The 13216-nt window shown below is 49.4% G+C and overlaps 1 protein-coding gene across 1 annotated transcript in view; it reads left to right on the forward strand.

Annotated features, from left to right (window-relative positions):
* The window catches only part of LOC143298272 (cilia and flagella-associated protein 47-like), a 135696-nt gene that overhangs the window by 68610 nt on the left and 53870 nt on the right, over nucleotides 1-13216 (forward strand). Inside the window, exons 36-40 of the mRNA XM_076611087.1 lie at nucleotides 388-681; nucleotides 3927-4043; nucleotides 5792-5926; nucleotides 8272-8535; nucleotides 11420-11437. Coding sequence (XP_076467202.1) covers nucleotides 388-681; nucleotides 3927-4043; nucleotides 5792-5926; nucleotides 8272-8535; nucleotides 11420-11437 — 828 coding nt within the window. The remainder of the gene's footprint in view (nucleotides 1-387; nucleotides 682-3926; nucleotides 4044-5791; nucleotides 5927-8271; nucleotides 8536-11419; nucleotides 11438-13216) is intronic.

Below are 13216 nucleotides of genomic sequence, written 5' to 3' on the forward strand. Positions count from 1 at the left end.
GTATGTGTGTGTGTGTGCGTGTGTGTTTATGCGTGTAACTGAAACCTGACTGAATGGCACATGAAATAAATGTTGAGCGGACAAAGGCAGCTCTCTGTCAGCTCTGCCTAGGTAGGCAGCCTGTTGTGCAAATGACTCTGTGTTTGTAAAGCGCTCAGAGCTTGGTCTGTGACTGAAGATAGGCGCCATATAAATATCAGTATCGGACAGCAGACAGGCTGCTATGTAAGTATCAGCATACAGTAGATGGGCACTAAGTACAGGTATCAGTCAGTATGTTCACAGACCCAGTCCATCAGTGGCTGTGCCCTGTGTGTGAACCAGCCATCCCAAAGTAGGCCCCATTGCATTGCCCTTTGTGTGTGTGTGTGTGTGTGTGGTGTGCAGGTGCTGATCCTGGCGCGAGTGACTCCCAAGGCCTACCGGAGCGTGGCAGTGCCCAGCAAGGATGAGGAGCTGCCCCCGGTCAGCCCCGACTCCCTGGCCAGCAACGTCTACAGCGTCGGGGAGCGTCTCCTGCTGGCCTGGCTCAACCACTACTACAACAAGTACCGCACCTCTGTCTGGCAGAACAGCAAGCGAGGGGGCGTGCCGTCATGTCGCTGGGTCGTCAACTTTGAGCTGGACCTGATGGATGGCCTGGTGCTGGGGGCTGTGCTGGGGGCTCACATGCCCTTCCTGGTGAGGCCCTGTCAGGGTGTGAAGAAGTGTGTGGCAGTGCCCTTCCGGGTGAGGGCCGGTCAGGGTGTGAAGAAGTGTGTGGCAGTGCCCTTCCTGGTGAGGCCCTGTCAGGGTGTGAAGAAGTGTGTGGCAGTGCCCTTCCGGGTGAGGGCCGGTCAGGGTGTGAAGTGTGGGGCGGTGCTGGGGGCATACATGCCCTTCCTGGTGAGGGCCGGTCAGGGTGTGAAGTGTAGAAAAAGGAGGAGGAGGAGAGGTGTGTGTGGAGGTGGGCAGATAGGTGTGATGTGTTGTGTGGTGTGTGGAGGTGCAGTGTGGTGTGGTGTGTGGAGGTGCAGTGTGGTGTGTGGAGGTGCAATGTGGTGTGTGGGTTGTGGAGGTGCAGTGTGCAGTGTGGTGTGTGGAGGTGCAGTGTGGTGTGTGGGGGTGCAGTGTGTCGTGTGGAGTGTGGAGGTGCAGTGTGTTGTGTGGAGTGTGGAGGTGCAGTGTGTTGTGTGTGAGGGGGTGCTGTGGGCAGTGTGTTGTGTGGAGTGTGGAGGTGCAGTGTGTTGTGTGGTGTGAGGGGGTGCAGTGTGTTGTGTGGTGTGAGGGGGTGCAGTGTGGTGTGTGGTGTGTGGGGGTGCAATGTGGTGTGTGGGGGTGCAGTGTGTTGTGTGGTGTGTGGGGGTACAGTGTGTTGTGTGGTGTGTGGAGGTGCAGTGTGTTGTGTGGAGGTGTTGTGTGGTGTGTGGGGGTACAGTGTGTTGTGTGGTGTGTGGAGGTGCAGTGTGTTGTGTGGAGGTGCAGTGTGGTGTGTGGGGGTGCAGTGTGGGGTGTGGAGGTGCAGTGTGTTGTGTGGTGTGTGGAGGTGCAGTGTGTTGTGTTGAGGTGCAGTGTGGTGTGTGGGTGTGTAGTGTGGTGTGAGGTGGTGCAGTGTGGTGTGTGGAGGTGCAGTGTGTTGTGTGGAGGTGCAGTGTGGTGTGAGGGGGTGCAGTGTGTTGTGTGTTGTGTTGAGGTGCAGTGTGTTGTGTTGAGGTGCAGTGTGTTGTGTTGAGGTGCAGTGTGGTGTGTGGTGTGTGGAGGTGCAGTGTGTTGTGTGGAGGTTTTGTGTGGTGTGTGGTGCAGTGTGTTGTGTGGAGGTTTTGTGTGGTGTGTGGAGATGCAATGTGTTGTGTGGTGTGTGGGGGTGCAGTGTGGTGTGTGGAGGTGCAGTGTGGTGTGTGGAGGTGCAGTGTGTTGTGTGGAGGTACAGTGTGGTGTGTGGAGGTGCAGTGTGGTGTGTGGGGGTGCAGTGTGTTGTGTGGAGGTGCAGTGTGTTGTGTGGTGTGTGGAGATGCAGTGTGTTGTGTGGTGTGTGGAGATGCAGTGTGGTGTGTGGTGTGTGGAGGTGCAGTGTGTTGTGTGGTGTGTGGGGGTGCAGTGTGGTGTGTGGTGTGTGGAGATGCAGTGTGTTGTGTGGTGTGTGGGGGTGCAGTGTGGTGTGTGGAGATGCAGTGTGTTGTGTGGTGTGTGGGGGTGCAGTGTGGTGTGTGGAGGTGCAGTGTGGTGTGTGGAGGTGCAGTGTGTTGTGTGGTGTGTGGAGGTGCAGTGTGGTGTGTGGGGGTGCAGTGTGTTGTATGGAGGTGCAGTGTGTTGTGTGGTGTGTGGAGATGCAGTGTGTTGTGTGGTGTGTGGGGGTGCAGTGTGGTGTGTGGAGGTGCAGTGTGTTGTGTGGTGTGTGGGGGTGCAGTGTGTTGTGTTGAGGTGCAATGTGGTGTGTGGGGGTGCAGTGTGTTGTGTGGTATGTGGAGATGCAGTGTGTTGTGTGGTGTGTGGAGATGCAGTGTGTTGTGTGGTGTGTGGGGGTGCAGTGTGTTGTGTGGCATGTGGAGATGCAGTGTGTTGTGTGGTGTGGGGAGATGCAGTGTGTTGTGTGGTGTGTGGGGGTGCAGTGTGTTGTGTGGTGTGTGGAGATGCAGTGTGTTGTGTGGTGTGTGGGGGTGCAGTGTGTTGTGTGGTGTGTGGAGATGCAGTGTGTTGTGTGGTGTGTGGGGGTGCAGTGTGTTGTGTTGAGGTGCAGTGTGTTGTGTGGTGTGTGGGGGTGCAGTGTGTTGTGTGGTGTGTGGAGGTGCAGTGTGGTGTGTGGGGGTGCAGTGTGTTGTGTGGTGTGTGGGGGTGCAGTGTGTTGTGTGGTATGTGGGGGTGCAGTGTGTTGTGTGGTGTGTGGAGATGCAGTGTGTTGTGTGGTGTGTGGGGGTGCAGTGTGTTGTGTTGAGGTGCAGTGTGTTGTGTGGTGTGTGGGGGTGCAGTGTGTTGTGTGGTGTGTGGAGGTGCAGTGTGGTGTGTGGAGGTGCAGTGTGTTGTGTGGTATGTGGGGGTGCAGTGTGTTGTGTGGTGTGTGGAGATGCAGTGTGTTGTGTGGTATGTGGGGGTGCAGTGTGTTGTGTGGTGTGTGGAGGTGCAGTGTGTTGTGTGGTGTGTGGGGTCTAGTGTGGTGTGTGGGGGTGCAGTGTGGTGTGTGCAGTGTGTTGTGTGGAGGTGCAGTGTGTTGTGTGGAGGTGCAGTGTGGTGTGTGGGGGTGCAGTGTGTTGTGTGGGGGTGGGGTGCAGTTTGTTGTGTGGAGGTGCAGTGTGTTGTGTGGAGGTGCAGTGTGGTGTGTGGGGGTGCAGTGTGTTGTGTGGTGTGTGGGGGTGCAGTGTGTTGTGTGGAGGTGCAGTGTGGTGTGTGGGGGTGCAGTGTGTTGTGTTGAGGTGCAGTCTGTTGTGTGGAGGTGCAGTGTGATGTGTGGGGGTGCAGTGTGTTGTGTGGGGGTGCAGTGTAGTGTGTGGAGGTGCAGTGTGGTGTGTGGGGGTGCAATGTGGTGTGTGGGGGTGCAGTGTGTTGTGTGGTGTGTGGGGGTGCAGTGTGTTGTGTGGGGGTGCAGTGTAGTGTGTGGAGGTGCAGTGTGGTGTGTGTGGGTCCAATGTGGTGTGTGGGGGTGCAGTGTGTTGTGTGGAGGTGCAGTGGTCAGTGTGGTGTGTGGAGGTGCAGTGGTCAGTGTGGTGTGTGGAGGTGCAGTGGTCAGTGTGGTGTGTGGAGGTGCAGTGTTCAGTGTGGTGTGTGGAGGTGCAGTGGTCAGTGTGGTGTGTGGAGGTGCAGCGCAGTGTGTGGAGGTGCAGCGTGGTGTGTGGAGGTGCAGTGGTCAGTGTGATATGTGGAGGTGCAGTGTGGTGTGTGGAGGTGCAGCATGTTGTGCGGAGGTGCAGCGTGGTGTGTGGAGGTGCAGTGGTCAGCGTGCGGCATGTGTTCAGATCAAGACCCACCTGGAGGACATGTACACCCAGCCCAGCACGGCGGAGCAGTGTCTGCACAACGCCCTCAAGATCGTCACCGCCATGCGCTACGCCGGCATGGACTATGACGTGCAGGTCAGTGTCCTTCGCACCTGGCTGACGATCAGGCTTTGGCGAGACGGTCGCTGCTCTTTCTGTTCGTGTGGTGTGGTGTGTTGTGTTGTGTTGTGTTCTGTTGTGTTGTGTCATGCTGAGTTGAATTGTGTTGACTGGTGTTGTGTCATGTCACGTCACGTAATGTTGCGCCATGTCATATGTATTGTGTTATATCTTGTCATGTCGAGTTGTGTCATGTCATGAGTTGTGTCATGTGCTGCATTGTTTGCATTGTGTTGTGTGTGTGTGTGTGTGTGTGTGTGTGTGTGGAGGCGGGCAAAACACATGCAGTGAGTTTTGTGTGCTGTGTGCATAGATCAAGACTCAGTGTGGAATGAATTGTGCTTGGTTGGGGTTATGACTGACACTGACTGTACCCTGTGACAGAACACAGATATCAGGTGTGTTTTCAGTGTCAGGGGGTAGGTGTTAGGTGAAGCTGTGACTGTGTGATTTCAGGTGTGTTGTCAGTGTCAGGGGGCAGGTGTTAGGTGAAGCTGTGACTGTGTTATTTCAGGTGTTTTCAGTGTCAGGGGGCAGGTGTTAGGTGAAGCTGTGACTGTGTTATTTCAGGTGTTTTCAGTGTCAGGGGGCAGGTGTTAGGTGAAGCTGTGACTGTGTGATTTCAGGTGTTTTCAGTGTCAGGGGGCAGGTGTTAGGTGAAGCTGTGACTGTGTTATTTCAGGTGTTTTCAGTGTCAGGGGGCAGGTGTTAGGTGAATCAGTGACTGTGTTATTTCAGGTGTTTTCAGTGTCAGGGGGCAGGTGTTAGGTGAAGCTGTGACTGTGTTATTTCAGGTGTTTTCAGTGTCAGGGGGCAGGTGTTAGGTGAAGCTGTGACTGTGTTATTTCAGGTGTTTTCAGTGTCAGGGGGCAGGTGTTAGGTGAATCAGTGACTGTGTGATTTCAGGTGTGTTGTCAGTGTCAGGGGGCAGGTGTTAGGTGAAGCTGTGACTGTGTGATTTCGGGTGTGTTGTCAGTGTCAGGGGGCAGGTGTTAGGTGAAGCTGTGACTGTGTGATTTCAGGTGTGTTGTGAGTGTCAGGGGGCAGGTGTTAGGTGAAGCTGCGACTGTGTGATTTCAGGTGTGTTGTCAGTGTCAGGGGGCAGGTGTTAGGTGAAGCTGTGACTGTGTTATTTCAGGTGTGTTGTTGGTGTCAGGGGGCAGGTGTTAGGTGAAGTTGTGACTGTGTGATTTCAGGTGTGTTGTCAGTGTCAGGGGGCAGGTGTTAGGTGAAGCTGTGACTGTGTGATTTCAGGTGTGTAGTGTTGTCAGTGTCAGGGAGCAGGTGTTAGGTGAAGCTGTGACTGTGTGATTTCAGGTGTGTTGTAAGTGTCAGGGGGCAGGTGTTAGGTGAAGCTGTGACTGTGTGATTTCAGGTGTGTTGTAAGTGTCAGGGGGCAGGTGTTAGGTGAAGCTGCGACTGTGTTATTTCAGGTGTGTTGTTGGTGTCAGGAGGCAGGTGTTAGGTGAAGCTGCGACTGTGTTATTTCAGGTGTGTTGTTGGTGTCAGGGGGCAGGTGTTAGGTGAAGCTGCGACTGTGTGATTTCAGGTGTGTTGTCAGTGTCAGGGGGCAGGTGTTAGGTGAAGCTGTGACTGTGTGATTTCAGGTGTGTTGTCAGTGTCAGGGGGCAGGTGTTAGGTGAAGCTGTGACTGTGTGATTTCAGGTGTGTTGTCAGTGTCATGGGGACAGTTTTTAGGTGAAGTGGTGACTGTGTGATTTCAGGCGGTGGACATCACGGACCCGAACCCCATCATGATGCTGCTGCTGGTGGTGCAGCTGTTCCAGACGCTGCCCTGCTACCTGCCCAAAGCCACCATGGAGTTCACCGGCAGTCTGCACAGCACCGTCACCAGACAGGTCCCCTCACCCTCACCCTCATCTTCACCCTCATCCTCCTTTAACTCTTTCCTCGCCGTCTTTCTGCGTGTGGAAAATATTTCCCAGTGCCGTCTTTCTGTGTGTGAAAACCATTTCCCAGTGCCAAATACTTTAGGCTCGACACTCTCAGTCACACAGTCCGCCTCGTGTCAAAACGACGCAGTGGATTTTAGTCGCTTCAAACTTGGCACAGAAGGGAAGGGCAGTCAGTTTCCTGGTGTGCGGAAAGTTGGCTGCCGCTGTCAAGTTTTATTGCAATGTGAAAGACAGTCTGTTTGACTTGACCACTCCATGTTGACTTGAGTGTGACTGCCTATGGCAGTAAGACTAAGATCATTGAGACACCTGTCCTTGTCACAGGTAGAGATTAGTAAGACACCTGTCCTTGTCACAGGTAGAGATCAGTAAGACACCTGTCCTTGTCACAGGTAGAGATCATTGAGACACCTGTCACTGTCACAGGTAGAGATCAGTAAGACACCTGTCCTTGTCACATGTAGAGATTAGTAAGACACCTGTCCTTGTCACAGGTAGAGGTCAGTGAGACACCTGTCCTTGTCACAGGTAGAGATCAGTAAGACACCTGTCCTTGTCACAGGTAAAGATCAGTGAGACACCTGTCCTTGTCACAGGTAGAGATCAGTAAGACACCTGTCCTTGTCACAGGTAAAGATCAGTAACAAACTATGTCCTTGTCACAGGTAGAGATCAGTAAGACACCTGTCCTTGTCACAGGTAAAGATCAGTGAGACACCTGTCCTTGTCACAGGTAGAGATCAGTAAGACACCTGTCCTTGTCACAGGTAAAGATCAGTAACAAACTATGTCCTTGTCACAGGTAGAGATCAGTAACAAACTATGTCCTTGTCACAGGTAAAGATCAGTAACAAACTATGTCCTTGTCAGTTTCAGTTTCAGTTTCACTTTCTCAAGGAGGCGTCACTGCGTTCGGACAAATCCATACACGCTACACCACATCTGTTGAGCAGATGCCTGACCAGCAGCATAACCCAACGCGCTTAGTCAGGCCTTGAGTGCATGCTTACATGTTTGTGTACCTATGAAAGTGGATTTCATTTTACGTAATTTCGCCAGAGGACAACACTCTCGTTGCCATGGGTTCTTTTTCAGTGCGCCAAGTGCGTGCTGCACACGGGACCTCGGTTTATCGTCTCATCCGAAAGACTAGACGCTCAGTTTGATTTTCCAGTCAAACTTAGGAGAAAGGGCGAGAGCGGGATTCGAACCCACACCCTCACGGACTCTCTGTATTGGCAGCTGAGCGTCTTAACCATTCTGCCACCTTCCTCCTTGTCACAGGTAGAGATCAGTAACAAACTATGTCCTGTCACAGGTAAAGATCAGTAACAAACTATGTCCTTGTCACAGGTAGAGATCAGTAACAAACTATGTCCTTGTCACAGGTATAAGACAGTAACAAACTATTGTCCTTGTCACAGGTAAGAGATCAGTAACAAACTGAGTCCTTGTCACAGGTAAAAGATCAGTAACAAACTATGTCCTTGTCACAGGTAGAGATCAGTAACACTATGTCCTTGTCACAGGTAGAGATCAGTAACACTATGTCCCTTGCACATGGTAGAGATCAGTAATCAGTAACACTATGTCCTTGTCACAGGTAAAGATCAGTAACAACTATGTCCTTGTCACAGGTAGAGATCAGTAACACTATGTCCTTGTCACAGGTAGAGATCAGTAACAAACTATGTCCTTGTCACAGGTAAAGATCAGTAACAAACTATGTCCTTGTCACAGGTAGAGATCAGTAACACTATGTCCTTGTCACAGGTAGAGATCAGTAACACTATGTCCTTGTCACAGGTAGAGATCAGTAACAAACTATGTCCTTGTCACAGGTAAAGATCAGTAACAAACTATGTCCTTGTCACAGGTAGAGATCAGTAACACTATGTCCTTGTCACATTTCAGTTAAGTTACTCCAGGCGGTGTCACTGCATTCAGACAAATCCACGTACGCGACACCACGTCTGCTAAGCAGATTCCTGACCAGCAGCGTAACCCAGTGTGCTTAGTCAGGTCTTGAGGGAAAACAGAAGAAAATTAGTAGAATAAGATACAAAAGTAAAAAACGTATAAGTAATTAAATCAATAAATTGATGAATTAGAACAGTAAACAAACAAACAAACGAAAAAGAAGTAGAATGAAATAAATAGATCAGTAAATGACATAATAATAATGATAATGCTCTTAATAATCGTAAAGATAATAGAAATAGTAATAATAATGATGATGATGATGATGATAATGATACGAATAATACCGTACTCTATGAATGTCCCAGGTGAAGGTGAGCAACCCCAGCAACAAGCCGCTGACGTACCACGTCCTGCTGGCAGGGCATGATGCCCGTGACTTTGCCGTGCCCAAGGGCACGTTGGTGACCATCCCGGCACGCCACACCCTGCCGCTGTCGGTGGAGTTCACCAGTCGCTACCTGCGGCCCGCTGAGGCCACGCTGGTGCTCATCGGCACTCGCCAGGGAGCGACCGCCGGAAACACCCTCACCTTCAAGCTGCACACCCACATCGACAACATCACCCCCGCTGTGAGTGCCTATGTGTGTCTGTGTCTGTGTCTGTGGGTGTGTAGTTTTTGGAAATGTGTGTATATTGTTGTGTTGCTGTTTGTGATGAAACATGTACTCATTGTCAATGCCACATGTATGGTTGTACTCCTTGTGTATTATTATCTGGATGTGTCAGTGCTGTCATGTAAAAGCCGATACCAGTGTACTGTCTGGATGTGTCAGTGTTTCATGTAAAAGCCAATACCAGTGTACTGTCTGGATGTGTTGCTGTGTCATGTAAAAGCCAATACCAATGTACTGTCTGGATGTGTCAGTGTTCCATGTAAAAGCCAATACCAGTGCACTGTCTTGATGTGTCACTGTTTCATGTAAAAGCCAATACCAATGTACTGTCTGGATGTGTCAGTGTTTCATGTAAAAGCCAATACCAGTGTACTGTCTGGATGTGTCAGTGTTTCATGTAAAAGCCAGTACCAGTGTACTGTCTGGATGTGTCAGTGTTTCATGTAAAAGCCAGTACCAGTGTACTGTATGGATGTGTCAGTGTTGTCATGTAAAAGCCAATACCAGTGTACTGTATGGATGTGTCAGTGTTTCATGTAAAAGCCAATACCAATGTACTGTCTGGATGTGTCAGTGTTTCATGTAAAAGCCAATACCAATGTACTGTCTGGATGTGTCAGTGTTCCATGTAAAAGCCAATACCAATGTACTGTCTGGATGTGTCAGTGTTCCATGTAAAAGCCAATACCAATGTACTGTCTGGATGTGTCGCTGTGTCATGTAAAAGCCAATACCAGTGTACTGTCTGGATGTGTCAGTGTTCCATGTAAAAGCCAATACCAATGTACTGTCTGGATGTGTCAGTGCTGTCATGCAGATTTCCATGTGTGTTATTATCTGGATGTGTCAGTGCTGTCATGTAGGAAGCCATTCCCTTTGTGCAGCTTTTGCTTGTCTGACAGTGTCGAGAGTTCCTTTGCCCTGTCAGCAATGTAGTTGTAGCAGTGTGTGCTTTCTTCTGCGTCTGGCTGCTGTTGTCTCCAGGCCTGGCACTGTGCTCCTGACACTGGCTTTGTTAGCTGACCTTCTGCCGTCCTCTCTCTCTCTTTCACTCTGTTTCTGAACACTGTTGGATGATTTTCTGTCTGTTTCTGAACACTGTTGGGTGATTTTCTGTCTGTTTCTGAACACTGTCAGCTTTCTGTCTGTTTCTGAACACTGTCAGCTTTCTGTCTGTCTCTGAACACTGTCAGCTGACTTTCTGTCTGTTTCTGAACACTGTCAGCTTTCTGTCTGTTTCTGAACACTGTCAGCTTTCTGTCTGTTTCTGAACACTGTCAGCTGACTTTCTGTCTCTGAACACTGTCAGCTTTCTGTCTGTCTCTGAACACTGTCAGCTGACTTTCTGTCTGTTTCTGAACACTGTCAGCTTTCTGTCTGTCTCTGAACACTGTCAGCTGACTTTCTGTCTGTTTGTGAACACTGTCAGCTGACTTTCTGTCTGTTTGTGAACACTGTCAGCTGACTTTCTGTCTGTCTCTGAACACTGTCAGCTGACTTTCTGTCTGTTTGTGAACACTGTCAGCTGACTTTCTGTCTGTTTGTGAACACTGTCAGCTTTCTGTCTGTCTCTGAACACTGTCAGCTGACTTTCTGTCTGTCTCTGAACACTGTCAGCTGACTTTCTGTCTGTTTGTGAACACTGTCAGCTGACTTTCTGTCAGTTTCCTAACACTGACAGTGACCAGGTCAGCAGTTCAGCAGTGTCATTGTGCTGGAGTTGAGGAAGTGCTGTGGCCAAGTCGGTCAGGCGCTGGACGTGTGATCCAGTGACCCACCAGTGATCAGGGCCCATGTGTGCGTGTTGTTGTGACTTGACCTTTGGAGGGGCACTTCACTTGGATGTTCCTCACTCCACCCAGGTGTCAGTGGTTTGGTTGGGGAAGGTCTTCTTCTTCTTCTGCGTTTGTGGGCTGCAACTCCCACGTTCACTTGTATGTACATGAGTGGGCTTTTACGTGCATGACCATTTTTACCCCACCATATAGGCAGCCATACTCCACTTTCGGAGGATGGGAGGGGCTGGGAAAGGTCTGAAAGTGAGGAAGGAGAGGACTGGGCTGTGCGTTCCTGTGCTGAGCTCTGGACACGGTGCATCTGAGTTCACTGCCCTGTCTGTCACTAACCCTGGTGGCCGTAATGGCTGTGGGACCTTTAACCTTTGACCTTTGAACACACATTTCTGTGCTGGCGGAGTGATGGAGCCAGGTGCTAGTTGCATTGCTAAGTTCTAACTTTTTGACAGTTACACGTGACTAAATGCCTACGTTGACCGAACTATGCCATTGGTCAGTTCCATACTACACACAATTAGTAGCGGGTTATGACCATACTGGGCTCTTCCGTCCGAGCAATGCAGCTGGCTCCAGGACCTTACATCACCTGACACTCTGGTGGAGAGAATGACACTGATGCTGATGCTGATGCTGATGATGTCAGAGTGTGTCACACTGCCTGAGGAAACAGTGTGTTCTGTGTAGTTCTCCCCATGTCTCTCTGTCTGTGCTGGTGTTGATGACGTCAGAGTGTGTCACACTGCCTGAGGAAACAGTGTGTGTTCTGTGTAGTTCTCCCCATGTCTCTCTGTCTGTGCTGGTGTTTTGCTCTGTGAGGCATGGCCACTGACTGAATAGATCCGACATAACCAGTGTACTGCTTGCCTCAGTGTGTGTTCTGTGTAGTTCTCCCCATGTCTCTCTGTCTGTGCTGGTGTTGTGCTCTGTGAGTCATGGCCACTGACTGAGAATAGATCAGCATAACCAGTGTACTGCTTGCCTCAGTGTGCGTTCTGTGTGTGTGTGTGTAGACAGCTGATGTGCTGACCGTGTGTTTCTTGCAGAAAGGAGCGGGAGATCAGGTAGAGAGGACTTTTGTCATTTCCCTGTTAACCTGCTGAGTTACTGTGTCAGCTTTTTTTGTTTTGTTTGTGGTTTATTAACCTTTTGTTTGCAATAGTGTTTTAATGCTTCCATAACCAAAGGCTTTGTGTTTTTTTGGTTTTTTTTTCTGTTTTGCTTTCCATTGCCTGTGCTTTCCATGGAAACCTTTCCGCTGTGCCCAGCAAGGCAGCAGTGAGTCACGTCTAATGTCCTCTGACAGTCAGAGTGTGGGTGTGAGGGTGCCAAGGGTGGGAAGAAGAGGGGGAAAGGGGGGGGGGGGGGGGGGGGAGAGAAACCTGGCAAACTGACAGCGGTGTTGGAGGTGGAGTGACTACCATTCCAGTTTCAGCTTCAAGGTGTCAAAGCGTGAGCATTTATCTATACATGCTGCACCACATTTTCGGGGAAAAAAAAGAGGTAAAGGCAGATGCCAGATCATCGTATGAACCCATTGCACTGATCAGGCCTTGAAGGTCTATGCTAGGTCTGTGTTAAAAAAAAAAAATGAATAAAGAAATTTTAAAAAGGCATACGCACGCACATGGATCAGTGTGCACATTTTGACACCTCCTCCAAACTGAAAGTGAAACTGAAACTGGTCCCTTCACTTCTGGGGTCTGGTTCATGTTGTCTGCTGTTGCAGCAAAGGATGCTGGGAATAGTGACCAGAAAACCAACCAATGAAAGCACACACACTCACACAAAAATCTACCGCCCCTGAATGATATACATTGGAACAGCAAGGAAGTATTGGTGTAAGGGTGATGCATTGGAAAGGTTACGTGGGATGTTGTGTTGCTTAATGTCGGTGTCTGTGTGCTGCATGGAATTCAATGTCTCGCTGTCATGGGATCTTGCTGCTTTGGGTGTTGACCAAACAGATAAATACTGTTGTTTTTGTAGTTGGGTCACTCAGAGTATTGGTTTTAATGCATTGATATTTGTTATCAAACAGGGAAAATATGAACAGCAATTCACTGAATGTTTTTTTTGTTTTTTGGTTATTTGACAGTTAAAGCGTAAACATCACTTCACTGATATTTGTTGTTACTGGGCAATTGAAACATGAACAGTTATTCATTGATGACATATGCATTTGTTGTAAGAGGGTTATTTAAAAAGCAAACAGGAAGACCTGCAAACAAGCATCTGGCAAATACTGACTGAAAACAATGTCATCTTTCCTGATTTATCACTTGTCGACATCAACCACTGAATGAAGATGGTGTCATGGGACAGATAAAGTTATCACTTGTCGACATCAACCACTGAATGAAGATGGTGTCATGGGGTAGTGGCAGTGAAGGATTCAGATCAGGGGGAGCAGTTCTGTTTAACCCTTTCAGCCCTTTAATGTCTTCTGTCTGTGCAGTCCTCCCAGCCTGGCATGTTTTGGCCTGGCTGCATCAACGGGAAGGGATGCTTCACTTCAGGCACAAATTTATAGCAGCCGCTCAACCAGTAGCTACCGAACTTCACATTATAACTGAAATATAATTTTGACACAAATTGTTGAAGTTTCAATACAAAGGATGTAATAGTTTACTTGTAACTTTAAATCACAAACAGAAATAGTAAAATGTCAGCTTCTGTCAATGTTGAAGGTTGTGGGCTATCTTCTTGATTGAAATGTCCGTCACTTTGTCTACACTGGTTGCTAATTTAATCTCCTTCACTTTCCCATGAATTATCGAAAGATTTATAAGACAAATCGTCAGTATTTGGGTTGAATTTGCTGCAAGAGTCCGTCATAATTT

This window comes from Babylonia areolata, chromosome 23 (genome assembly GCF_041734735.1).
Source record: "Babylonia areolata isolate BAREFJ2019XMU chromosome 23, ASM4173473v1, whole genome shotgun sequence".
Lineage (NCBI taxonomy): Eukaryota > Metazoa > Mollusca > Gastropoda > Neogastropoda > Buccinidae > Babylonia > Babylonia areolata.